This window comes from Heterocephalus glaber, unplaced genomic scaffold (genome assembly GCF_053883595.1).
Source record: "Heterocephalus glaber isolate CG9 unplaced genomic scaffold, H.glaber_assembly_v1.0 deba00001497, whole genome shotgun sequence".
Taxonomy (NCBI): Eukaryota; Metazoa; Chordata; class Mammalia; order Rodentia; family Bathyergidae; genus Heterocephalus; species Heterocephalus glaber.
In genome coordinates this window covers 67629578-67657543 of record NW_028258320.1, presented here as the reverse complement: position 1 = coordinate 67657543, position 27966 = coordinate 67629578, and the positions used below count along the sequence as shown (strand labels likewise).

At 49.3% G+C, this 27966-nt stretch overlaps 1 protein-coding gene across 10 annotated transcripts in view; it reads right to left on the bottom strand.

The window, feature by feature from the left end:
• Positions 1-173: 173 nt before the first annotated feature.
• The window catches only part of Hspa12a (heat shock protein family A (Hsp70) member 12A), a 159548-nt gene continuing 131755 nt past the window's right edge, over positions 174-27966 (bottom strand). For 9 of the 10 annotated variants that reach the window (XM_004838855.3, XM_004838856.4, XM_004838851.3 and 6 more), the window contains 11 exons: positions 27844-27929; positions 26180-26307; positions 22805-22991; positions 20479-20583; positions 19622-19738; positions 12369-12540; positions 9732-9818; positions 9100-9204; positions 8609-8867; positions 5752-5855; positions 174-4883 (listed from right to left, as the gene is read on the bottom strand). In XM_004838855.3, the coding sequence (XP_004838912.1) occupies positions 4246-4883; positions 5752-5855; positions 8609-8867; positions 9100-9204; positions 9732-9818; positions 12369-12540; positions 19622-19738; positions 20479-20583; positions 22805-22991; positions 26180-26307; positions 27844-27929 (1988 nt within the window). In that variant the 3' untranslated portion in view covers positions 174-4245. The remainder of the gene's footprint in view (positions 4884-5751; positions 5856-8608; positions 8868-9099; positions 9205-9731; positions 9819-12368; positions 12541-19621; positions 19739-20478; positions 20584-22804; positions 22992-26179; positions 26308-27843; positions 27930-27966) is intronic. The other variant, XM_021253351.2, reaches the window with a different exon arrangement.

Sequence of the window (27966 nt, the reverse complement as noted above, 5' to 3'; positions counted from 1 at the left end):
TTCCCAGCAATGGAAGGGACAGTCCTGTTGAAATGACTGTTAATAAAATATATGCTCCCTATGAAGGCACCTGGAAATCAGTTTCCATGGGAGACGGGGGGCAGGGGGAATGATCCGTCTATAAAGCTGCTTACAAACCCAGCGTGGTGAGTTAAAAAAAAATCTGGGCCACATGAGATCCAGAGTTTTACTTTATTAGACATCTGTGAAGACAAGAGAGTTTGCAGATATGATCCTGTCCAGTTGTGAACTGCTGCAAAGTTCTGTGATGTTTGGATTTATCTTGTAGTGAACAAGACTCCCAGTGGCAGAGATTTTAAAATATCGTTCTATATTCCAAGCAAATGAGAGGTGTTAGTGACATTATGGCCAACAACTTTTATACTAGTCATCCACTTAAGCCGTTCCCCAGCATACATATGCAGCTTAATCACAGCGATTACATCTCTACATGTGAAATTCGATCTTCACCTAATAATGCATTTTTACTCCTGTTTATATTGGTGCATGCGATTCACTGCTACCCTGGCAATTAACCAGATCTGGACTCTAAAAGCTAAACTTGGTCTAAATAACATTCTAAGGGTGGGGCAGGCTCTGTAATCTACACTTATCTTAGCCAACACTGCAAAATCACTCCTGTGGCTCCTCCTCTTCCTATCATGTCTGTCTGTAACCTGTCACTTGGCATGTATTAATACCTGCTGAATACTCAAAAGGCAGACACAAAGGAAACCAGTAGTCCTGCTTCCAAGAAAGGCAACTATCAGATAATATACCAAGGGCAACTGAGTAACTGGTCAGGACCACAGGCCTTCTAGAAACTTTCTAAGATTAGGAATATGACCAAGTATACTCATCCAGTGCTCTTATTCTAGAGTATTTCAGTGAGGGAAAGGGATGGATTTAAGGATTTTGTTTAAGGAGTTTGACTCCTTAAGGGGCTACATCTTTGGGGCCAGAAGAAAATCCAGAAAACTATCACCCCTGCCTATCATCAGTTTGCCAACACTGCAGATTTCTATAAGGTCATTTAAGAGAAATAGCAGACAAAGAATTACCCTTAATGCATTACAGGAAGCGTGTTACACTAGCAGGGAAAGAGGGGCTTGACTCTATTACTCAACTTACACTCAACCCAACAGAAAACCTTGGTTTATGTACCTCTTGGTTCCTCCCTTTGACCCTGGGGTACACAGCGGACCAAAGTTAGTCCTTAGAGTGACTGCTTTGCCCCACGAGAAGAGCTCAACAACCCCACCAGACGCAAAGAGTTTTCATAAGTTTTTCCGCACAGTCACATTGCTTACAGAACCGGAATGTTCAGCTCTCAAAGTCTGGACAGGAGAATTGGTACATTATTATATGTTCCTTTAACCATAACCTGCGACTCTTTGGGAAGGATGCACTATGGAAAGGTCCAGTGAAGCTGTTGATCCGTGTGTTCAGAGTATTCTGATCCTAGGTGCTTCTGACTATTGCTCAGCTTGTGTACACAGTCCATCGCTTATTATCAGCCCAAACTGATGATTAGTGAGAGCAATTTAGAAATGAAACTGGAAGATTAAGGGTAGCAATATCAGCAACAAAAATTAAAAAGCATTTTCCTTTTTTTAAACAAAAGCACACTGTAGAAATAAAGATTCTGTACAAGATTCTACTATTGTATGTACCTAAAATTATATTACTCATAACTAAGTTGAAACGTTTTATTTCTAGACTATGGCTAGCAACACCAAACAGGGACTCATGACATTGAGCTTTTGAAGCAGAGCGGGCAGCAGGGGACCCCTAGCAAATACGCCTTGGTGCCTGAATGCACAATCCCACAGCTCAGTTGCAGAATTCATATTCCCTAGTTCTGTATTTTGTTCATGATTCACATTCTAGCAGAAAATTCTGCAGCAGGCAATGTGAAAAAGAAGACACATTGAAATGAGATTTGAAATGCTATTTAAAATCTGCATATTGGCTAGGATAATGGGTTTGTGAATCCAACTTGCATTTGAAGTTCGTTTTCTCATTCCCTACTCATTTATTATGCATGCCTCCAGTGACTGCAAATCGGAATGAATTCCAGCAGGTGGAGAAGACAGCTTTGAACAGATCGGATGGATTGAGTCAGATTCTTGATTCTTTATCCTCAGTTGGCTCCTAAATGTTGGAGGAAACGGGCTTTGTGCAGTGGAGAAGGAGATAATGTAGTCAACACTTCTTCAGGCATCCCTGTTCTCCAGGTTCCTTTCCTACCATCTTTTCCCTCCTAGAACCTGCCCATGAAGATTAAAAGGGCCCTCCCCAGGCTCGGTGGGGGCCCAGTTGCACCCACTAAGAGCATGAGGTGAGGGGTGAACCCTCTTCCCTAAGGGATCTCGGATGGGAACCCTGGAAGGCACAGGCTGTAATCTGTGCTTCAGCTTTGACGAAACCTAAAGCTAGTAATTCTCAAACTCCAACTGAAGCGCGATCACTTGTGATATAGACAAAAAATGCAGATTCTGGTCTTCCTCTTCCGAGTTAGCTTCAGTTAAAGAGAGATCAGATCCAGAAGCCTGCTCTTAACAAGCACCCAGGCAATTCTGTGAGCCACAGATCTGCTTCAGGAAAAAAAAAAAAAGCCCAGCTGAACCTATCAAGTACAGATCTATGCATTATTTTGGAGCAGATTTGAAAATACAAGTCTAATGAATCATTTCAAGGAATAGATTCTTCTTTTATATTTCACCAATGCAATCCTTTCAATATGAAAATGAATGGCCAAAACTCTTAGGGGGAAGAGGAAGAGCAGGAGCAAGGGAGTTAATTTAAAATTGGCATGCTTTCAAGGTAGAGGGCCACTCTACACTTTTGGGCTAGGTGATATGAACAAGATAAATGGCAACCTCGTTTTCTCACACTAAATTCCCACCAGATTAACTAGAATTACTTATTTTTCTCTTTTAATTTTTTTGGTACTGGGGATCAAACTCGGGTCCTTGCGCTTGCGCAGCAGGCAGCGAAACCACTGAGCTAAATCCCCAGCTAACTAGAATTACGTATGAAAATCAGGATTTGGCATTCCAGAAATCACATCACAACATATGCAGTTGTTTCTCCGTACCCACAGTTTCACTTTCTGTGAATCCAGTTACCCACAGTCAACCATGGGTCAAAAATGAGTACAGGGCCGGGGATTTAGCTCAGTGGTTCCTGCGCCTGCCTCGCAAGTTAAAGATCCCGAGTTCGATCCCCGGTACCAAAAAACAGAAACAAAAACAGTACAGGATAAAGGAATATTTTGAGAGAGAGAGAGACTACATTCATATAAATTTTACAACAGTATACTTTTGTAATTGTCCTATTTTTGTTATTAGTTGTTGTCATCCATCTCTTGCTGGGCCTAATTTATAAACTGTACTTTCTCACAGATGTGTAAGTATAGAAAAAACACAATAGCCACAAGATTCGATACTATTTGTGGCTTCAGGCTGGGGATCTTGGCATGGGTCCCCAGAGATAAGAGGGTACTACTGTAATTCGGAATAAGTCAGCTCTTTAAAATAGTTCCACTGCAGCAAATTTTTACCTGCTAAAAAGATGAGGTATTACCACTCCTGCTCCCCCAAATCCCAGTGGGTCAGCCAAGGGTTCTTCACCAAACCTCCTTGGAATTTAAATTATACAAGAACTTAAAATAGTGCCCAGTGTAGGCAGTCCTCTCCCACAAGCTAAAAACGCTCCGAGCTCCCACTGAATTACCACTTTAATCCCACGATGATGGGAAGAAACTAACTGCAGATGGGTGGCATTTTATATCGACTACTAACCAAAAAATTAAGAAGATCTCAGGTGAAGAACTCCTTCTGGCTCAAAAATCTCGTTTGAAATCTAGAAAGATGGCAACAGGGCATCCTAAATTCTACTTAACTGAGATGTGTTCACAGCAAAGCTTGGCCACTGCTTCAGAAAAGTACTGATTCCCTGGTCGGGTGGCTGGTTCACCACTCTGCTGCCTATGAAAACTAATTGCTCTTCTAGGATCCTTGAATTTCCTATTTCCACACTTAAATCTTAATTTCTGACTGTTTTTCTGACTCCAGTGCACCCTCAAAAGATCTCTCGTTATTCTTGCCCTGGTTCTTCCCATGTTTCCTGCTGAAATTCAGGTGGGCAATGGCAAGGGCCAGGTCCAGGGAGGACAGTGAAGGGGGAGGTCAGCAGATGCAGCTGCTCTGAATCCAAGGGGCAGGGCAGGGCAGGGCAGGGCTAGTAATTTAAGAAGTCGATCCCCACTTTGACACTCTTTGAGGTGGCTATATCGATGGCTGTGGCCTTGATCTCGGTGTCCCCAAATTGCATGAGGGTCTGGATCTCCCTCCGGGCTGGCACCGCTGTGCTGCTGGTCCCCGTGAGATCCAGGCGGAGTGTGCCACACTTCTTCACCCCTGGGTCAGTGATGAAACTGACATTGTCGTGCTCAGCGCTGTAGACGTTGATGACAATGACCAGCTGCGAGGGCTTGGCTGGGGTGTAGCTACGCTTGACCAGCTCCCCCAGGGCCACAGATTGGTCGGCAGAGATGAACTTGTCGAAGACATCAGTGCACCAGCGTGCACCGTCCTTCACCAGCAGCTTCTCAGGCGGGTGCTTGCCCTCCACGTACCGGTTCAGCACACCCACCCCATAGGTGAGCGGGGACCGGCGCACCTTGATCAAGGCAGGGTCTAGGCCGAAGAGGACAGCTCCCTTGAGGATAGTGAGACCCACATCTTGGGGAATGATGATCCGGCACTTGTCGCCGAAGGCAGTATGCACAGCCTGCTGCAGGAGGGGCGCCTCGGCAAAGCCGCCCACCAGGAAGAGGAACTTGACTGTGGATACCTCGGGCTTCTGAAACAGGTCCCCTGAAAGGAAGGGGAAGGGAGAAGGTCATGTCACCAAAACCCAGCAAGCAAGGGGAACTGGGCTGCCTGAGTCTGTGGGGACCGGACAAAACCACCTGAGCCAAATGGAGGTCTGGTTTATTCTGAGCTTGTTGAACCAAATTTTTCTACTGGTCTTTTGAAGAAGAAGAGTTTTGGGTCCAGTGTGCTCAGGAATTAAGGCAAGAGCTGCTCCTAAGTAGAATCTCATTTTAATAGCAAGGTGGTGAGCATGTTAAGAACTTGTTATGCATAAAGGAATATTCTCCAAACCTGTGGTTCTGTTGAGTAAGGCAGGCTGTTATAAATAGGGTGCTCTGGTTTTCGTAAAAATCTCACCCTATCCCTAGGCATTCTGATTTGGTAGATGAGGGATGGGAGGAGGATGAGGAGTTTGGATACCGAAAAAAGTCCCAGTGAGTCACTGGGTGTCCTCGGGTGAGGGCCATTGACTCAGCAGAATGATGGTTTGTCCTCATGCAGGAGACCTTCCTTTGGTTCACAGGACAGTTCTTTCTCTCCTAGCAGGGAAGGATTTCTAATTTTGCAAATGAGATGCATGCCCTGGGGGCTGTGCTCTAGGATGATATGGGTTTAGAGTTCCCACCCTTTTCAGGCCAAAGTGAAGCCCAGGTGAGGACAGGTTCCCAAGGAGAAGGGTCCAGAGCCTGTGCCCAGCAACCCCCCTCACACAGGCCCAAGCCCCACCTGCTCCTGTAGGGCTCAAGCCTGAGGTCCCCTATACCCTCTGCCAATACAAGTGCATATGTACTGTCTGGTGACACTGGGCAAGTTGGTGTCCTTTCTCAGCTCTGCCTCATCCAGTAGCCAAATCCTGGATGATACTTACGAAGATGCTCAATGATGCTGTCAATGGTGGGCTTGAAGAGGGCATTCATGGCATCAGGGCTCATCCGAAGCATGCCCTGGGAGGACCACTTCACAAAATCCACACTGTGGGAGGGTGGCACAGAAAGGACCAAGAAATGAGTGGCTGGACAATACCAGGCTTATCCACACAGCAGTGCACCGAAGCTGGCAGAACACCTGTCACATCACTGGGGCAGAAAGGGCTTTCAAGATCAAAAGCACCAAGAAATCCCCAAATTGCCAGGACCTGGACCTCTGAAGCTCAAGACTAAGCCATAACCTCTTCTGTTTCTCTTCTTTGTAGCTGAGCTTCCCCTGGGATGGTGGAAGCCAACTGTAGTGCAAGAGACAGGGAGATAAATAGAAGGATCTCTCTGTCTTTTGAAGGACTCACATTTTGAATCCAATGGGAGTTAGATGGGAGCATGTTAAAGGCTCATGTGACACACTTGTACTGCCACATAGGAAACAAATGTGTGTGAGTGGCTGGATCTGAAGCCTCCAGGCACGAGTTGCATGACAGAGATAAGCCTAATCCTCCTGGATGCCCTCATCATCTCTATCCAAGACACTGTGTATCCCGGGGCAGCAGGGTAGAGCAGAAAGAGCACTGGGCAGGGAGCTGTCATGGCTGGACCCCACTGTCTCTGAGCCTGGTCTTTCTCATATGCAAGTCAAGGAGAAGAGCACTTGCTTTACTTTCCTCTCAGGGAAAGTTGTAAAGATCAAGTTAAACATCATGTCTGTGAAAACACTTGGGAAATGTTTAGCACTAAACAAACGTCACGGACCATTCATTACTCAAATCTGCAGGATGTACATTGTCTTGTCTGAAGTTCAGGGACCAAGCAAGTGGTGCCTCAGTCCCTGATGCAAAGCACACAATGGGTGCTTCCCAGCAACATAACTTGACCTGCCAGCTCTCCCCAACCAGGGCTTCTTCCCATGGCACAGGCCAAGAGACAATATGGAGACAATATGATGTTGTGTGAGTGACACTATGACTGGTTGTGGCCAGTTTCCTTACTAAGAGAGTTGGCAGGTCCCAGGAACTGTGCAGGTGGGACTTGAGGTTCAACATGAAGGGCAGGTGCTCTGTGTGGGAGCTGGGCAAGAAGATCTGGAATCAAATCTATTTTGTTTCCCTCTAAAAGGAACTGGGGATTCTTAGAGAAATGGTTGATTCCAGGTTTGGGGCAGGGAATGCACAAGATGAGCCAGGAGTGTCCTCATGTACCAGAAGGCAAAGACACTGTCAGAGACTACTTATGCCATGTCAAAGCGACTCAAAGCCAACTTGAAGAGGGTCCTACTGTCCAAGTAGGACAATTTGAGCATCAATAAGAACATAACTGCCGTGATTTAAAATACATCAAACATGCTAAGTCCCTGAATTTTTGCTGATATTCTCCTTGTTCTTCCACAAGATAAGGCTCATTAACTACATCGGATGATGCTAGGGAATAATCTTTTGTAAACTTAACATTGGAGAGAAAGAACCAACCACTTATCCTCTTTCCTGTACAAACTACACTCCAAGGCAACGAAATCCCTTGGGAGAAAACTCTCTACAGGAGGATTCCAACTACACTAAATGAGGAAGTGATAGTTTAAGATGAGAACCACATGGCCACCCTGAATGAATTAATGGACCTAGGCAATGATCATCCGTGGCTGCTAACGTCACAAAAGAAGAGACAAGCAGACATCATACATCCCCCATATGAGATAGAAAATACTGCCACTCATGAGGTAGACTTGCCAAAATTCAACCTTGACTCCAATTAAATCTCTAAATCAATCTACCAATTTGCAAAAACATATCAGGATACAGAAGAACATGTTATGAGACAACGTGGGGATTCAGTGAGCAAGACTCAGGCTGCAGGAAACTCCTATAATCCACCTGTTTTGTCATCTGATACACTGTGAAGAAGAAAGAGCAAGGGAAGCTATGGATTAAGTAGGGTCTGAGAGGCCGATCAAAGAACTGCACTGTGCAGCTTTCATTTGGATGGTGATACAGACTGGAAAAAAATTACACAAGACAACTGGAAAATATTTTAATGTTATTAAACTGGACATTTTATGATATTGAATAATTATTCAATTTGAAGTGTGATCATGATATTAAGGTTATAATTCACAATTTATCTCTTTAGAATCACAGGCTAATGTGTGTATGGATTAGGTGATCCTCTCTCTGAGATTTGCTCTAAAGTAACCAGAGGGAGGTGAAATTGAGATTGACTAGTAACTGACAATCACTGAAGCCGAATGATGAAGCTGAAGTTTCCATTATAGAAAAGTTATTAGAAAAAGGTCACTATGGATGCAATGGGTATGTACATTTGATTGACTGCAGTAATATGTTACTATGTTTATCAAAAACAATTTTTAAAGCTCTTAGAAAGCTATGATTTTTTCCATTAATTAAAAAAATTCAGCTTTAGCCTATCTTCTAAAGTATTCATTTTGCAACAAACTGAGCTACAAACATTTGCTTGCAGCCAAAGGACCCAGAAAAACCAGAAACTCAGATTCCCATGGAGTCCATTCAACAAATATTTACTGAGAACCTGCTATGTAGCAGGCTCTCTTTTAGACACTGGCCAATGGCCAAACCTAACTCCCTTGCTTTCTTCAGAAAGCTTTTCTTTTTCAGTAACACACAGATGACACTTTCCAAGTCTCAGATACTGGGTTAAGCACCTAACATACGTCAATTCATGATTTCATTACATCCTCACAAGAACCCTTTGAGGTAAGAGGAATTATTATGCCAGTTTGCAGGTTTAAAACTGAAGAATAGTGAACTATAAGCGAGCCCGACTCACTTGCTCTTCCTCAGAGCGTGTTCCACACTGTGCCCTCGGAACTTCTTGTAGTAGTCGATAAAGGAGAAGGGCAGGGTGATGTTCAGTGGGTTGGTTCTGTCTGGGGCAGCTGCTCTTTTTCGAGACTCAAATGCGATCATTAAGTCAACCCAGGCTGCAGGTCGTTTGATTTTGAATTGCTCAATAAAATCTTCTCCAAATATTTTACACAGAAGTTTTTCAAATTCATAATCTACTCCCAAGGATCCATAGGGTCCACCTGAATGGAGAGCAAAATGGGAACCCAAGAAGTTAAAAACCATCCCAAACTGAATCCAAAGGCTGAGAAACAGGCCTCCCCTGTGTTCTCCAAAGCACAAAGCACTAGTGTCCTCCATCACCTACAATCCCACATGCTGGTAACCCTGAGCAGAAAGAGGAATCTGAAGTGAGCGACATGCAACCATCCAGAAAGGGCTCAGGGATGAGAAAGCCAGCTGTGCAGGGCTCACCTGTTGCTTTATACAGTTCCTTCAAGTGTCCCTCTGGTAACCGTATCTGATGGACTGTCAGGTCCACGGTGCCTCCACCACTGTCCACAACCACATACTTGTCACCTGGTGACAAAACAAAACAGCCATCGTTTACATGGATCCCTTGTTAGCCCCATCTGAAACAAGCTTGTGGGTGATAATTTGGTATACTCAGCTAAACACCATCAACACTGCTCATTAGCACCATGGTTTTGCTAGTTGGCAGCATAGTGGGAAATTTACAACTCAAGAGAACGCAACTTTGTTTGCCCAGGAGGACCCAGGTATGTGAATCTTGAAGACTAAAGCATTCCTATCACACAGTGCTGCATACCTGGCACATCCCATTACCTGCTGTTACCACAAATAAGATTTACTCCAGCACTGGGGGAATCCCAAAATCTGTCTTTCTCGGGAAGAGTCTACATGATTTTGCAACATGCAAAACTGCAGCTCCCAAAAGGACTCTTCCTGGGCAAAGGGCCTTTAAAAACCCACTGATTTGAACATTTTCCAAAAGTAAAAATGGAACAAATTGGAATGCATTTTTGCCAGCAGCATTAAAAAAAAAAAAAAATCCATCAAGGGCAAAGGACATTCAAGGACGCTACCTTCCTCCAGCTCAGACCAGATCTCTCCTATGACATTCTCCACCAAAAAGGTCCGACTCTGTCGATTACGCCGTATGTGTTCCTTAGCTAGTGGCCGACAGAAAGAAAATGATGACAGGTAAGAAAGCATGAAGAAGCAGACAGTCATCTGCAGTCAGTGGAGGCAACAGCATGAGGAGGTTTAGGGATGGAACATCTACTGACGCTTGAGCCACGCGATTAATACATACAACATTAGCAATCACAAAGCCAGTCCTTCCAAGAGAAAGGAGCTCTTTCTACCAACCTTCATCTCTTATCTGCCTGGCAGCTCTGGCCTATGCCCAGCTGAAAAGCCAGCCCTGATGAGATTCCTTCCCTCTGGTGACATTTTTTGAGGAATGGGCTAATAAAATCAGCCAACCTCCCAGCTTTGCTGTCCCAGGGAAGAAGCTGTGAGCCAAGCAGCCCGCATTGCACTCAGCTAAATAATTTCACATCAAGGAACATTGTCCAGCTCAAGGAATGTGGGGTATGTTTTTCTAATCTGGATCCTGGTTACATGAAGTAGGAGCCGTTTCCTGACTCTGTTGACGCCAATGTTGTCTTCAGCCACAAGGTGGCGCTTCAGCTACAAGCTGGCATCTGTGTGTGACAAAGGCCAGCACAGCCTTGCTCATAAATCCTCGAGCCAACCTCTGCTTAAGTCCATATCCTGCTGTGGTTTGGGGTGCAGAGATGCGTGTGAGGAAGACAGGGTATAAATCACTGACCTATGCAGATGAGAAAACCGGGTCAGGCAAGGTGAAGGGACTTGCAGTTCCCATAACGCTTGTCTTAGAGCCCAAAAATGAACCTTCAGACCAGACTCTCATCCTCCCCATGGCAACCACTGGGCTCTGACCGTGAAGAAGACTACAAGTATCTCAGATGCTCCTCAGTAAGTGCTCCCCAGGCTCCCCAGAGTATCTCCTCCTTCAGGGTCAGCCCTTCCAATTAGAAAGCAGGCTTGGCACCAGACCATTTGTCTCACTGGCCCATGGAGGGGTGGTAGGCAATTATTTGAAGATTTTAAAAAACAAGGAGCCCCTCTGAGAACAAGCAGACAGCAGCAAATTCCATAAGCCACAGGACACAGACCCTGAGCAGCATGTGGGGAGGTAGAGTATGTTAAAGAAGAGGAAACCCAAAACCAAGCTCCCGGGGAAGGCTATCACTCAAAACCAGATTCTCCCTAAAATGTGAGCCTTATACTTATAGAGTGTGCAGAAGAACTATGCTAGATTTAGCTGATTCTGGCGTGAATTTCTGTTTATGAACAACTGAGAATTAGCATGTAAGATGCAGGCCTGATCTTCACACACCCAATGAAAACAAATAGAAGAAAATATAATTTTCTAATATACAATGTATGTATTATCCCAAGTATTTAAAGCATTAATGCATTTGATTTAGTTAGCAGTAAGTCCAGCCTCTACACGGGTTAAGGAGGCCGAGGACTACTAGACAATGTTCAGATTCAAAAGGAGGCCTGTTTCCACTCATTCTGGGCCAATCAGATCTAAAGTGCTAACACACAGCACCTGGCAGGCGGAGCCATAGCTCGGTGACAGGCAAACCTGCCACAGCCTACAGCTGAGGTTTACAGACTCCTAACTCTAAAGATTAAAGTGCAAAGAGGCAGCACTTGGCGGGGGCAGTTATCCCCGTGAAGAAGAACCTAGAGAAGAACATAGTGGAGGCAGGAATGGGCATCTGCTCAGGGTGAGCCTAGGCCCAGGGCCTCCAGGACCACAGACTCAGGCTTCCAGTGTGGGGACCCAGAGAAGCATGGGAACAAGCTGTAGGGCAGAAAGGGGGAGAAGATCCTTACAGATGTCTTCCCTCACCTCCTCCTGAACCTAGGGCCTTCTAGGGCAGCTTGCAAGTGGGCACAGGAGACAGGAGGGTGTCTCCCCTCCGAGCCTTCATCTGGGAACAGAACAGAGCTCAGTGCCATGGTACACAGGCCGCCAACACACACAGTGCTCCCCATTACTGTCCCCATTCACGATGGCACTGGGACCCTCATCTGGCCTGACTACAAACTCTGGAGACCTAGACACCAGGAGAAGAATTCTAGGGACCACCAATTTGCACACAGGTGACTATGACAGAGAAGAAACTCTGGTTTCTTCTTCTCACAGCTAAATGAACACCCCTAGGTCAGGACAAGCCAGCCCATTCGATCTGTATTTTAAACACCCAGCTAAGACACATAACGAGCTCATTACACACACACACAAAGCAGCCCCAGTGAGTGAGTCAGCAGTAAATCAACAGTCTTAATGAAGGAATTAAAAACAACCAAATGGGATCAGATTAAGAATCAGTTAATAAGCAAGAATGATTAAGAGCCTAGCAAGGTGAAGGCCAAGAACTGCTCTTGGGCTACCCTCAGGTACTCGGTGGGCCATAAGCCAGGTAACCACTGTTTAGTTCATGAGGGTCCTCAGAGTCTGGGTAGGGGGCTGAGCACAGAGGGGCTTCAAGCCAACCTCTTCCTGGAGTATCTTGATTCTTCGTTCCAGCACTAAGTCTTACAACATCATGAGAAGGAGAAACATCCAGGGCCTGGGAGAGGAGGAGCGGAGGGAGGGAGAGAGAGAGCAGAGGTACCCTGTGCAAACCCCGCTCCTACTGTGTCACTGCCGCTGTACCCATTGACCACCGCCTTGCTGCTCAGCTCAATCATCTGGTGCAGCCTCAGCTTCCGGCAGTAGATGGAGGCCGCCTCAGGCTCCAAGGCAATGATGAGCTGCTCCGAGTTCTCCGGGGAGGCCAAGCCCGCCTGAAGGAAAGAGCAGAGACTGGGACTCCTTGCTTCCTGGGCAGGCCCACTCAGAGACCACTCCCAAGGAAGGGACACTCAGGCCTTTGGGGGACATTCCTGCCTCGGCCCTCTGCAGAGCTTAACATCAGGGGTGATCAACGTTGGGCCCCAAACTCCTCAGAGTGGGCCCCCGGATGTATAAGCTCCCTCCAGAAATACAAAGCTCTCTGGCCATGGGCCTCTTGCACTTAGGGATTGCTCAACCCAGAGCTGAGGCACTGGGGAAGAGGCAGGGAGATTACGTACTTTGGCTGGGGCGGTGCAGCAGATGCAGCTCAATTCTGAAGTGGTGGGTGGACAGAGTTGCAACAACCCTAAAACTCTGAAAATCAACACAGGGCAGAAGACAGACTACCTGTTCCCAATGGCAGTGAGCCACGTGATCTGACTGAGACGGACCAGACCCCAGCCTTGGTGGACCCAGCTAGGCAAGCATCTGACTTTGCAGTTCGGGGCCGCGAGCTGTTGCATCCCTGGGAGAGCCCCGGCATTAGGCTGCTGGGGTGACACAGAACCAGAGGCTCCTGGAGAACACCCCTCCTGGAATCCCAAGAAGCCCCTCATTTTCTAGAATGTGGGTTGACAGTCAGCTGAAGGTATATCATTCAAAGCCTTTATCCCTTTAATAAATTTGTACTATACATATTTATCACATATAATAATAAATAGTATTAATATCCTCACGTTCCCATCTGTAGCCTCCATAAGCAAACACTGGAGTCCTCAGCCTCCAGGAGGCAGAAATGCTTCTGCTCTGTGACATGTGCCCTACCTCACTCAGTCACAGCCTCTCCGGGCCCTGCCCAAGGACCGCCCTTCTGAGGTGCTGAGAGCAATGGGCCTTGGCCTGTAACTGGGTCCCTGCCCACTTCCATGGCCCTGGACCAGAGCAAGTCTTGCTGTGCAGGAGGTGACAGAATTTCCTTAGCCACCATCATGATGGAATCTACAGTGGTTCTTGTCATCACTCCACTACTTTGCTGCTGTTTCCTAGGGAACCTGGAGATGCTGCCCTGGCGCCACACCCACTTCAGAAGAGGACAACCAGACCTGAAGTTTGGTGGACTTTTCTCATAGACCAGGACAGAAGGACTCCTAATGTGACACATGCACAAATAACTTCCTCACCAGCAGGCGCTGGCCTGGAGCCATGGGCAGAGGGGCTTTAGAAGGTCCATTGTGGTCAGGGACATGAGGTGGAGTCAGTTTGGAATATCAGAAATGTGATGGATCTTCTGGGCCTTTCATTCAGTTCTTTCCCTTAGTGTAGAAAGATGCCAAGTCCCAAGAAGGAGATGACCAACTGTCTGGCTTTGCTGAGGGCAAAGGGTTTGTAGCATCGAGGACCTCACTGGGTGAGGAACAAGGAAAGGCCATCTTCAAAGGAAAAGTACAAGAGTCTCTTCCAAAGTTCGGACTAGAAACCCTTGATGCTACAAACCCAGAAAGGTCCTCAAAGTCTCATCTTGGATTTCTTCTTCTGGGATTCTTTTTTTTTTTTTTGGTACCGGGGATCGAACTCGGGTCCTTGCGCTTTCGAGGGAGGAACTGGAACCACTGAGCTAAATCCCCAGCCCTTCTTCTGGGATTCTTGGGACTCATGTTCAGAGGTTTCACCATTCCTGGTGGCACTTCACCTATCCATGTCCTATTTTGCTGGATGGGGGAAGCAGGGTCCCAGGGAAGACCTCAAAGACTCGGAGTAAAAGAAGACAAGCAAAGACCCTGTCAACTCAAATCCACCCTACTGTTATCACATCCCACCAGGATATGAGCTGGCCAGATAGGCCCCTATGTGCCAACAAGAGCCACCCAAACCCGGGTCATGGCAGGAAGGCAGAAAGGACTGGACATGAGTGGCTCATTCCATTACCAACCCTGTTCCTGAGATTCTGTTCGAGAACCCGGACTTGGGTGGGAAATATTTATATGGAAAAATCAAATCAAGAAGTCGAGTGTGCTGGTGTGTGGCTGACAATCCTGCAGGACAGCTCTTCTCACTGGGAAGCTCCCACATCATCGCATGGAAAAAACACACCCAGGATGACCCGAGTCTGCCCCCAAAGCCCAGGCTGTATGCTGCAGAGGGGATCTTTCACCCCTGCTCCCCAGCTGGGCTGGCCTCAGTTCCATAGCAATAGTTTGGACCCATTTCCACAAAGCACTCCCTCCAACCCCTGGGAGAAGAGGCAGATGAGGGGTGGAGGTGAAGAGTGCCCCACTCCAGAGGGAAGGAAGCAGCAAGATCAGAGAGGCCTGGGCTGTGTCTGGGAGACACAGTAATCACAGGCCGGCTGGACCCCGCCAGCTGGACCCAGCCCTTGTTCCGCTTTCCAGTGAGAATGAGGGGCTGTGCTCCCACCAGTAAATGCCTGGGGGCTACAGTGGAGAGGGTGGGGTACAGGGTGGCTAGGGGAGGGAGCAGCTGGCTCTATGCAGATTCTACCTCCCCAAGAGGAGTTGCAGAGTAATGCAAAAGAATCTTCCAGACTCCCCAAATCCCAGCTGTCTTATCTCTGGCAGGAGGATGCTGTGCTTGGAAGCATGAGCTTTGTTTCTGCGCAAACATTCGCACCACTTACGACAGCTGCCCTCCAGCCTCAGAAGGCCTAGGGGTCTATTTGCCTGAGACCAGGCCAGGGCCAATTGGAGCAGGACATTCTTTCAGGCTTTGCTAATTCTGCCTTTGGGGCTGGTACCAGGCTGTTACTATTCCAGTGTGAGCTCTGCCCCTCTGGGGACCCTCCCAAGCACTTCACAGGGTCTGTCTCCAACTAGGTAGGTGGTGTAGACACATCTAGCTTCTGTTCTAAATGGTAATTTTCTAAGGGCAACAGTCAGGTCCTCTTGGCCTGTAACACATAGTAGGCACCAGGGGGTAGCTGCTAAGCCAATGAACCCACCGCCCCTGCAGCCCGCCTTTCTTCTGTACTTTCCCAGCTCTCATTCCTCCTGCACTCAATACAAGCATTCCACAGACACCTGGGGATTGTACAAACAGAGAGTGCATGAAGGGAGAAGCATCCTATTCCATCTGACTCTCCAGAAACCCGGGGCAGCAAGAGCCTTTTTAACGCCTTCCTTTGTGAGCATGAGCTCCGCTCAGGAGGAGCAGCCAAGAAAACCGTCCCCCAGGGAGCCCCAGAAGTGGGCGTTTACCTCCACTACTCAGCTCCCAGCCCGCCTCCTCAGCCCTGCAATCTGCCAGGAAAATCTGCCAAAGGACTGTGTCCACAGCTGAGAAAAATGGCCAGACCAGTTAAGTGCTCTGCCGGCCTGTCATCAGGCTAAAAAAGGCTCCAGCTGCACCAGTCCTGGGTGTGATGCACTTTCATTTGTCCTGATTGGATTATTTTCACTGCAGCTTATTCAGACTGGGAAGCAAATGAAAGCTGTGTCTGCATGTTAGATGAGATCATCATACATACGGGAGCATCATTTATTTAACAGGTTTCTGGAACCTACCAGAGTTACCTATTTTAGGCCAAATGCCTTTAGGAAAAACTGGACTGTCTCCTATCCACAGTTCCCCCAGATTCAGTGGATCTCTCTCCCAGTTCCAGGTCTTTCCCAAAGGCCTCAAAAGAGGGATCAGCTGTTCCTTCTGCTACCACCTTGTCACTGAATGCTCTGAAAGGGTGTATAGGTGTCCTAAGTCTGTGAATTATAAAAGACAGAAACTTAGCTCACTTCCTCACCATACACTGAGACCAGCAAGCTTGGGGAATTCCATGCATCAAATGTAACTGCATGTAAGACTCTGTAGGCCTCAAAGGCCACTGCAGACCTCCAGGATTCCAGACTAGAAGAAGCTATGTGGAGCAAAATCCCACCTCCGCACCATGCCTCTCTCCCTCTACCTAGGTGGGAGGATGAACTTGGCCCACTTGCCTGTGTCTTGAACTTGTGCCCAGAAAGCCTCTCACCAGCCTGGAAGGAGGGGGTCCATGTTTCCCATGCAAGCAGAGTGATACTTGGTTTCCTAACTAGCTCCATGGCACATCTGTTCTATCTAATCCTGCAGCTCTTCTGCCTGAACTCAGGCCAATGGGATGCACAGGGGTGGGGGGACCAGAGGCAACCACCACCTTGTAGAAGGAAACAGACTTCCACTTGATCAGATGCCTGGTGAGCCTGCTCAAAAGTCAATGAGCAGAGAACTTTGAATATGAGAGAGAGAGAGAAGAGAATATGTTTAAGGATTTGGCTCCCAATCACGGATGCTAACAGTTCCGAAGATCTGTAGTTGGCAAGCTGAAGGCCCAGGAGGTGAAAGAGTTGTAAATTCTGTCAAAAGGCCAAAGGTCAAGACCCAGGAAGAGCTGATGTTTTGGTTGGAATTGAAGGCAGGGAAAAAACTGAGATCCCAACTCAAAGGCAGGCAGGCAGGCAGGAGCCAGCTCACCCCACTGGGGGAGGGCCAGCCCTCTGCCCCATCAGGCCTCCGGTGGATCAGAGGCCCAGCCACAGCGGGGAGGGCCATCTGCCTTACTGGGTCTGTCCAGTCGCAGGAACCACCGGAACAATTTTTATTTAACCAAACATCTGGGCAGTCCCTGGCTCAGTCAAGCTGACCCGCAAAATGAACCACTACAGGTTCCCCTCTTTCTTATTCTGCATAACAAAGGCTGAGTGGCATGAAGTGGAGAGATGTGGCAAGTTTCACTCCGTCCTGTCCTGGGACACTTCCAGAGGACAAGCCGAAGAGACTGCAGAGAAGCCGCAGAGCAGCCATGTCTGCAATGCACCCCAGCGACCCCGAACTATGAGCCACTCAGCCCTAAGCAACCTGAGGGCAGGGACTCTGTCTCAGTCAGCTGGATGAATCCAGTGCCCATGACAGCCTGGCACTCAGAGACCTCAGTGTCGGTGTCTAAGGCATGAATGAACAAATGAATGAGGAATTCTCAATACCATCTTTAAATCTACTGTCACGGTAAATTGAACACAAGTATCAAAGTGGAATTGCAAAGGGTCAAAACTTGTAGCACACAAATTTACCCAGCATCAAGAACACAGTGCCTATCTACAGCGCATCCCTGGGCTTCAGAAAGCAAATTCCCCACATCCATAAATTCTGGCCACACCAGTCCCTGCCGGGAGCTGCTGACTTTCCGGTCTGAGGGGCCGTTTTTATTCCACGAAAGCTACGGTGACTGTGCCCTGTCCCTAACTGATTTCCTTTTCGGGCTGTCCAGTGTGGGGCCTGCCCCTTGCCCCATGCCTCAGAGAACCACTCCTCGGAACAGCCGGCCCAGAGTTCCCACAACCCTGACAAATGGACCAGTTGCTGCACCTCTTTCTTTTCCAGGCTAAAAATAAGGTTTGACCCTTTTGCGGGTCACACATATGGTGCTGGGATCTTCCTGTAGGCTGGGAAAAGCAAGTCAAAGCCATGAATCCTGAATATCCTTCCTGGGAAGAGCTCGGAGCACTGGGGGCTGTCTTTGCAGACAGCCACGTCCCTGACTCCCGTCTTTGGACACCGCCTGAAGACACATGGCACAGAAAAAAAAGCACAGTGATGCCCAGAGCGTAGGTGAACAGGCAGAATGCATTCAGTTTTCTTCTCTTCTGAAAAGAAACTGCCTCTTTCTGGAACTTCCGTCCTCTTCCTTCATCCCTAGAAAAACAAATCTATTTTTGGCAGATCCACACACAACGCCAGATTCTCAGGCTGCACAGAGGAAGAGGAGAGGAGAGGAAACAGCCCAGGAAACAGAGTGACGGGAGGGAATGCTCCTGGCCCTCGACCCCGTGTGAGTTGCACTCAGCATGCTGCCTGGAGCAAAGCCCTGAGCACTGAACCAGGGCAGGGCATGGGGCTCTCAAGGCCATTTTGCTGCACTGTGGGCTCAGGGCCCATTCTGTGGGCATTTTGAGATGAAAGGCTTATATACGTGGTCACCAACTCAACATCAGAGGCCACCCCAGGAAACGTGGACAGGATGGCTTCTGAGGGATGTGATGGAACAGGGCACAGCCATTGCTTTGGTGATGTGCCTCACCCGCCTGAGGTAGCAGACTCAGAAAACTGCCTCTCAAGGTGCAAAGAATTGGGGCCCTGGGGGCAGAGGGGGTTCCCCTAAAACCAGGGGTTGGGTCCATCAGAGGCCAGCAAACAGTAGGTCAGCTCAGCTGGCCATTCTGCCACAAGCATAGACCCTCACGGGAGACCATCAGGGGACAGGCTGTCTGCAGATGCAAGAATCGGAGCCACGAGGGGTTATGGAACTGGTGCCCACATGGATGGGCACGGATGGCACTGAGGTCCTGTCTGAGGCCACCAAGCACCTTACTGATGCCACACCAGGTGACCAGGCCACCATCGTCACACGGACATCTCCACCACGCAGGTGAGAGCCCTTCCCCCGCTCTGGTCCCTCGCAAGAAGCACACTGAGGAGAATCATCTCTATTTCCCAGATGCAGACGTAGTTTTCAGCCTCCAACCAAACTAAAATGCCTGGTTCGTGGCTAATGGCCTCTTATTTCTTTATTTTTATTTAGTCAGCGGTACTGGGGATTGAACCCAGTGCCTTCACACTGAGCCACAGCCACAGCCCTTCTTTTACTTTTTACTTTCAGACGGGTCTCCTTAAGTCCCTAAGTTTCCCAGGCTGGACTCAAGCTTACGATTGGCAGATTTGTACCACCATAGCAGGCTCCATTTATTCCTTTCTTCAAATATTCTTGTTTCCCAAGCCATTTCTTTATGGTTCTCTCATCCATTCCCCCACAGAGAAATTTCTCTGAAATCCTAGCCCCAGGGAATCTACAGTGGAAACATGGCCTGGAAAAGTATAAAGACAGAAAGAAACTGGAGCCCAACCCTCACTGTTGGACTGCTCCCTGTTTCTCTCCCGGGAGGAGTCTGAGGACAGGAAGGCTCCTTGTCCCCACGCCCTTGCCCCTTCCCACGGGAGCCTCCTCACTGTCCTGAGGAGCTGTGAAAGCTAGACAATCCCTGAGCGGGCCCCCACCCCAGGCATCCTGGGTCCTTCTCCCCTGGCCCCACCAATGCCAGCCCCTGCCCTTACCTGGTAGGCAGCTTGTCTCATGAACTGCTTGGCTGGCTGTTTCCAGATGGCAGGCACTGTGATGACCCATCTGACATCAGAGTTCTCAAAGTCTGTACCCGCCTGGTCACTCAGCTCCTGGGGCCAAGAAAGTGAAGGCAGCGGGTCAAGCAGCAGGGCTGGTCCCTCAGGGCAATTTCCTGGGGCTTCACCGAGAGTCCAGGTTTCTGGCCACAGACTCTGGAGCAGTCTGCCCCTGCACATCCCAGTGAATTTTCTGAATATGCAGCAAGCCGGGAGCTCTGTCTCCTTCCACTCACTTTGCAACTCAGGAGAGATGTGGGGCAGATGAAAATCCCTTTGGCTACTTCCTAGGCATGGGACTTGGACAAGTGACAACCTTTCAGGCCTCAGTGTCCATGTCTACACAATGAAGGGGTAATACCTGGCTCATGGGTTGTGCAGAGGCTCGAGAGCTGCTACTGAGAGCCTGTTGTGTGTCCGCCCCTCTGAGCACTTGGTGTGCCCTGTTGACCCATTCAAGCACCTGGTTAGGAAGGGATTCTAACTGAGCCCCCTCCCTCCAGATGGGAATACTGAGACTTCCTCACGGTCTGTTCCTTTCGGACCATTGTAAAGCTAGCAAATGGAAGAGCCCAGATTAGGCCCAGATCTAAGTCTGTCTTGACTCTAAAAGCCAAGGTCTTAATTAAACTATCACATGTGGTCTCATGTCTAGAACAGTGCCTGGCCATAGTGCCATTCACCAACCAGTGGCAGTTGTTGTCTTCACTGTCATCTACCTTCTGCATTTGGGGGAGGGGCTTCCTGGAAGGACAGGGAGGATGTGGATGACGTGACCTAACCATCAGTCCTACCTTCAGCGCCTGCTCCTTAAAGTACTGCAGGGCATAAGCAAAGATTTCAAGGGCTTTGACTTTCTTCCCATTTGCTGCCATCAGGTCTGTATCCATGGTGAGGTCCTGGCAGTGGTAGGGAAGGAATGAAATAATAATAAGACGAAGGAGAGACATGCTTTTGGCTTTGGGGACTGCTGCTTCGAGGTCTAGGGAATCATGGGGGCCATATTTGTGTTTCCCCATGGTTGGCAACACAGATTAGGATGGTGTATCCCCCAAAACGGGGCCTGCGGCATTGTTCCTTTATTGTGTAAGAGCTTCTGGCTGCTCTCCCCACCCTGGGGTTCTCTGGGAACAAAGGTTTGGGGGGAATAGAGGCTAAGGGGAAAAAACAAAGAGCAGGTGTCACACCCAGTGTAATTGATATACTACGTCCACGTGTGAATACACATGGTCGCCCTCAGAATCCCCATCGAGGCCTAAATCATGCCAAGTCACTGCCAGGTGTGACATTAATCAGACTGGAAGCTTTCATTTCCTAGCGAGCTGCCACTCAAGTCACCAAAATAGAAAAGTTCCTATTTTAAGGCCTGCCCTGTCTAATCCTCTGGGAGCCCAGCATCACTGCCTCTCCTCCTCTGCCAGAAGCTACAGCCGTTGCTGACATGGTCTTTGGTCAGACGATGCTCTGCAGAGCCCAGATGCTGGGTGGACAGAGGTCATTAAAAAATGATGAGGAAAGTCCCGATGGGGTGGAGCATGGGCAGGAAGTGGGAGTGAAAATCAGAAGGAGGCCCCTGAACCAACAAGCTCATTACTGCTAGGAAACAAAAACCAGTGGGGCCTCTCACTGGTGCAGGATAGGTAAGTATGCTTTGCCTTTGGAGGGAGAAGGGACAGCCTTGTGCAGCCACCAGGTGTGTCCTGACCCACTGCACGTGCTCGCTCCAGCCAGCCACCTCCTTCTCATGGTACTCAGCAAAGACTCCCCAGTATTGGGCCCCCAGGCTCAGGAAGGTGGCCAAGCACCAGAAAGCTCTGGCTCTGAACTAGAAAAAAAATCCCTATGCTGCTGCCTCCTCATCTGCAATCCTGATACTCGGCATCAAATCCTGTAAGGAGAAATGGGTCCTGGTGTCCGTATGCACACAGAGAGACACTCACGGGGGAGCATGGGGCCATGGAAGGCAGGGGCTGGCTGCTGAGTTTACTATTCACATTTGTTTTCTCATCTGCAAATAGCAGCAGACAAAGGAAAGCAGGGCTGATAGGAGCTAACACTTGACTAGAACTTATTCTGTGCCAGGCACAGCTCAGAGACATTTCTGTATTTGCATTCCCCGATCCTTACAATATCCCTGTGAGCAAGGCACTGTCACTGTCTCCATCTTATAGACAAGGTCAAATGAGGCACAGCAGCATTAAGTAACTTGGAATAAATAAGTGTCTTAAAGGTACCAGAGGCAAGATTCAAATCCAGGCCACGTGGCCCCAGAGCCCTTGGTCCTAAACACTATTACCACCACCTGTGTCTCTAAGTACTGAAAGAGGAGGAACACCTACGGCAGTGGAGGCGAACCTTTTAGAGCTTCCAATGATGCAAACCGCCCCCTGTGGCACGTGTGCCATAGGTTCGCCACCATTGATATAGGATAAAATTTTTAAATTGAAAAAGCTCCATCCTGTGGCCCAGACTTGCCTTTCTTATAAGCTTTGGGGCGGGGCGGGGGGGGCGGGGGGGGGAGCAGGTGCTTCTCTTCCACAGCTTCCAAGACACAGGTTTGCTGCAAGTAGAACTGAGGCCACAGTGCTTCCAGTTCCTGGGCACTTGATGTCCTGAGCTCCCTCCCACACAGAGGGTTGACCTGCCAGCTGTTACCAGTTGTTTCTTGCAAACTGGTTAATTAATAGCCACTGTCCTAAATCCTCCCACAACTGTGCCAACCCCCTATGGATAGAGGATCCCCTGATAGCCCAATAATCCAACAACCGAAGGAGGGACTCCTGCCACAACAGTGGGACCCCAGGCCCCACTCCGTATGCAGCAGGGTCCCCTCTGACAGACGAGTTGTTAGATATTCTGAATATGTTCCCTGCACCACCTCACTAGGCATTGGCAGGGCCGCTGGCATCCAGAGGGGACGCCAACCTCAGTGAGATTTGCTGCTCACATGTAGTTCAGAAAGCACTGTTCTGTTTCTAAAATCAAGGTAGGTAACAGACATTAGTTTCTGCTTGGAAGATACTTGAGAGTCCCTGGTTTGGAAAGATGCAAAGGCTGGAGGCTGGAGGGCCCCTGGCTCTCTTAAGCAGAGAACTTGGGCCAGGAAAGAGGCCTGCTCACCCCTGTGGTGTGCAGCTTCATCTTGAACTTCTCTAGGTACAGCCACTGCTTGGCCTCGTTGGGATCCAGGTCATGGTAGAAGTCCCTGGCGGCGTACCCAAAGCTGTGGAACTTCCTCTCGGGGGTCAGCAAGATGGTGGTTGGGGTCTTCTGGTTGGACACGCCAGGATCACCTCCTTCCCATCGCCTGCCACCAAGGGAAGCCAGAGGTTATGGGGTCTTCTTTCAAAGTCCCAGAGTGGGCAGCATCTGCTGTATGCATGAATGTCACAGCTGAGGTTGCCCAGACACACTCCAGCTCAGTCGGCTGGGTAGCGGCCAGAGACACAACTTCAGTTAGCATGGAAAAAGGAGGGGCAAGTGCCACGTTGCTGCTCAATAACAAGGTCTGCCTATATCCTTTCCCTCAGCATAACTGAGCCACTACTGTATGCCATGTGCTGGTGACACAGGGCTGAAACTTTATGTCCCTGCCTTCAAATAACTCACAATCTGGTAGATAATGAGGTTTTTTGGTTTGGGTTTTTAATCTGCAAGCACAGGGGCCCAGGGAAATGGCCCGATGGGTCAGAGAAGGCAGAAGTGCCAGCTGGTGGAGGATGCAGGGCGCAGGGGAGACTAGTAGAAGTGAAGGGCAATTGAATCTCAAAGGAGGGAAGGACACCCAGGCTGCTCCGAGGTGAGCAGGCACCGGGCATGTGTCCTACAGGTGCCTATGATGGTGGTGGTTAGAGCAAGAGTGTGTAAAGGAGAAGCGTGACTGTGTGAATGAGGACGGTGAGAAAGGAGACCGCAGAAGGGGTTGGAATGAGGCTGGGGAGAACTCTGTGAACTTAGAGAGTCAAAGCATGAACAGTGAAGGTCTCCGAGCAAGGGGATGGCAGAATCAGAGCTGCTGTTCACAAGGGCAAAGTGGACCACAAAGAGAGGGACAGGAAGCCCGGAGGAGGTGAGGTATAGGTCAGGTCTAGCCTGAGAACAGGGGTGGGAGAGCAATAAGCGAGAGGTGGAGATGGAGGGCTGTGGAGCTGGTCCAGAGGGAGAGGGCAACGCTTGGACACGGCGGTGAGCAGGAGCGAAGGCGCCTGTAACCTGGGAGCTTGGGAGCCTAGAGGAGGCAGCCCTGGCCAGGGAGGGGCCAAAGGGAATGGTGCGTGCAGTACTGCATGTCTGGGGACTGGAGACACAAGCTCTCAGCTTGCTGACAGCCATAGTGACAAGATGGGATGGGAGAAGTGAGGGGAACATCAAGGACGGAAATGAGCACGCATGGCTGTATACCAAGGAGCAGCCAGCAAAGACAGAGAAGGGCACAGCCGCGTGGACGGGAAGGTGTGATGAAGCTTCCCTCCCTCTGTCAGACAGACAGAAAGGGAAGTGAGTGGGGAAGGCTGGTGTCACTCTGTGCTTCCTCTCTCCTCGGGAGTCGCTGCCCAGAAGCCAGAGCTGCTGAGCACCCGGGCTGCTCCTTTCCTAGCCAGACCCAGCCACAAGGCCCTGGGCACAGCCTCAGGTGGAGATTTGCTGTGGAGGAGAAATGGGCCACAGCCCCTGGCCCACGGGGAAGGTGGCTGCACCCTGTCTGAGCTCAAACCTGTTCCCTGCACCGCCTCACTAAGCATCGGCCGGGCCACTGGCGTCCAGACCGGGCGCCAACCTCAGTGAGATTTGCCACTCGGATGGCCCTGGAATCATCCCTGGCCACTTTCCCAGTCCAACTCCGTCAGATGCAGCCCTCAAGCCCGGGAGCCAGAGTCCTCGGGGTGACTGCATGGAGACACAGGGGTGGATCTTATGGCAGGCATTTCACAAAAGGACCTGTCATTACTACCAGCGGTGACACTTTCCGCAGATAATGATCCTGTGAGCTTTTTCCCTTCACATTTTTATTCCTTCGTTCCTATTTAAATGCAAACTATTAAACTTCCTCATTCAGACCTTTGTAAATCTGTATCATGGTCATGTTAATAAGTTCTGAAGGAAATAAAATTGAGACAGAGCCAGCCTCCCTGCAGAATCTCTACAATAACTAAGATAACATCTCTAGAGCCCCTGAGCCATGGTGAGGCTTTAAGTGTCCTCCAGGCAAGTTCAAAGTTACTTTTACTCTTTTTTTCTATGTTCACTACTTGACTGGCCTGTGGAAGTAACATTTCTTAGAACTACACGGAAGCTGATGAACATGGATTCATGCTCTTTTCCAATCCTCCAAGCCTCCAAACATCTGTCTGGCCCAGCAGAGGTAGACACCTAGGGACAACCAAACACTGAGGGGTATGTGGTCATCAGGATTCACTAACAGGATGAGCTTTCCATTATTTTCTAGTAAGACCACCCTCGAGGGCCTCTGGAGCCTCTTACAGCTGTGGGATCAGGCTGAGCCACTCTGGTTTTCAAGAGAAAGTAGGGCCTAAAGCAAGGTAGAGTGGGAGTCATTTTTAGGATGCCCTGTGTGATTGACATGCAGTACTTTATAAAAATACCTACAATCTTACTCTTGAAGTGATAACTAAATTCCACAATTGCGCAGGTGAAGGCAATGCAAAGCCAGTTACAATGCATCTGAAGCCATCCCTTGGATGGGAAATCACGGTGATAAATTCCAGGTTTCCAAAGCTTTGAGGGGCACAGCTGTGCAGGAAGGTCACGGGTCAAGACTGGGAGAGCTGACACTGGTGCTAGGGACAGGTCAGGGTCCTCTCAGACTTTGGATCCTGGGGTCACACAGCGTGTGGGTCCCAGGAGATGTGGTGTGCATGGTGGCATGGGGGGCTGTCTCACACAGTGCACCCCAAGAAGCCCAGGGGAAAACTTCCTGTTAGAGTCGCTTGGCTGAAATTCACACCTCACTGCTTTCTCCCAAGCCTGGTGCTTTGTGTCTTTGGTAGTGTCACTGGCAGTGTCTTCACTTGGGAGAACGTTGTCTGCTTATCTTGTCTTACATGCTGAGCATTCACTTAATCTGCATGAACACTCATTTTACAGATGAGGAGTCCGAGGTTTAACAGGCTCAGAAATTGCTTAGGTCACACAGCAAATGGCTGAGCCAGCATCTGGACTATCTCCGTCACAGTAGGCTGGCTCCTGTCACGGAGGCCATACCCTGGAATTACTGGGGCCAGGCCTCAGATGTGCTACAGGATCCCTCCCCAGATAACTAAGTCAGAATTAAGCCAAAGTCTAACAAACGGGAAGCTGGAGCCCAAGGTCAGAATGGTTTGTCTAAAGTGGCACAGAGGATCTGGGCGGAGCTGGACCAGAAACCCAGGAACCCTCCTAAGTACCATATGCCAGGGCAGTGACTAGCTATGCCCCCTGGGTCTCTGCAGTACAGTGGCTGATAAGGCTGCTTGTCCCTCCCACCATGGCACTCACCTCATCACGTGGATGCATTCTGGCTCTTTGGTGAAGCTATAGGCATAGCCACTGGATGTGGTCCCAAAGTCGATGGCCACCACCACAAGAAATGTCTGCTGTTCTGAGGCATTGGAGTTGGCATCATTCTGCAGATATAAAATGGGGCACTGGAGGCCAGGGCCAGACTTAGCCTTCAGGAAGACCTAGGCTTGGGTAGTTCCACTCTGTAGTGCCCTTGCTCCAGGAGGAAGGATGTCCACACTTCTGCCCACGTTTCCACGCAGCATCCCTGGGATGAGGGCAGGCCAGGCCAGCCCCACCTGAGTGACTCAGGGGAAATGTGGGCACCCTGAGGGAGGCCAGGCTGACTGGACGAGCACTGCCTGCAGCCTGCCTGCTTCCCTTCATTAATCGTGCGTGCTTACATGAAGTTAATTACAGATGGAAACCCAGCAACTCCCTGGATAGAGTCTCCTCCTACTCTCTCCCTTAGTCCCTGTGCCGACCTCCAGCTGATGTCCAGAGTACTCTGCCAGCTGTGCCCTTCAGGCCTCCCACTGACCTCCCCATCTGTGCCAGCATTTCCTGCACGTAGAGGGCTCGGCACACCCGATCCTGCACACCCTGACCCTGCTGAGCCCTATGCCCTCAGGACACAGAGCCCTTCCTATCTGTCAGATCACTAGGGCAGGTCACTTCAGGTTTCCTAAGGTTTCTTTTTTTAAGCAATGTAGACTTTCTTCATTTTTTAACCCCCCACAGAATTCTATATTATACAACACACACATTTTAGATTTTGCTGGATTGTTGGAAGAAAGGGATGAGAACACTACTCACTGGCCTCTCCTCTCACTGCCCACCCTATTCAGGCTGCTCTAAAGCTCCTACAGGGTTCGACGTTTGAAAACCACAGGACCTGGCCACAGGTGACCAACACTCTTGGTTCTTCCCAGGACTGAGGTAATTTCCAGGACACAGGAATTTTGGTGTAATGCTGGGACATTCCAGGAAAACCAGGACAAGTTGGTAATCCCTACCCAGTGGTGGCTCCAAAGTTCTCAGCAGCATCTTTGTGGCTCTAAGCACTCTATGCAAATTCTCCTTCCTCCGGCACTTCATTCCCCTTGGCTACACATACACCCCTCTGAACAGCAGTCCCACACTGTCCATCTCTTCCTGAAGTGCAGGCTGGGGAAAGCTTGCTGTAGGGGAGTCCTGCTCAGCCTTCTTTCTTGGGCAAGCTCCTGCTGCAGAAGGAGTTACCCACACAGGCTTGTGGACATGGCAGGTAACTGCAGTGGGCAAAGCCCCTGCCTTTCACTGGTTCGCCTGCCAAAAACGGCCACTTCCTTCCAAGAGGATGCTTTACAGTCTCTGGGCCCCACGTCTTTGAAGAGATGCTCCCACCCTGCCAGCTCATGTTACCCCTCCGCCCACAGCTCCAGACTCACCAGCCATACCACAAGTCTTTCTGAGCTCAGGTGGGCTAGTGGCATGGCAGGGGCGGGGTCCATGTGGCTGGTAATGGGTTAATTTAATCTTCACCCAGTGGATGTAGGAGCTGCCCAGCAGCCTGAACTGTTACCACAGACCCAGAGAGCGCCAACACACACACACACACACACACACACACACACACACACACACACCATACGCACATGCACACACACACAATTTCTTACCACAATATGGGATGGAGAGAGAGGTGTTATTCCTGTGTCTCCAAGACTCCGGGCTGGAGATGAATACTCAGATGTGGGGGCTGTTTCTGAAAGGAAAGACAAAATCTGTTCCTTAGAAATGGC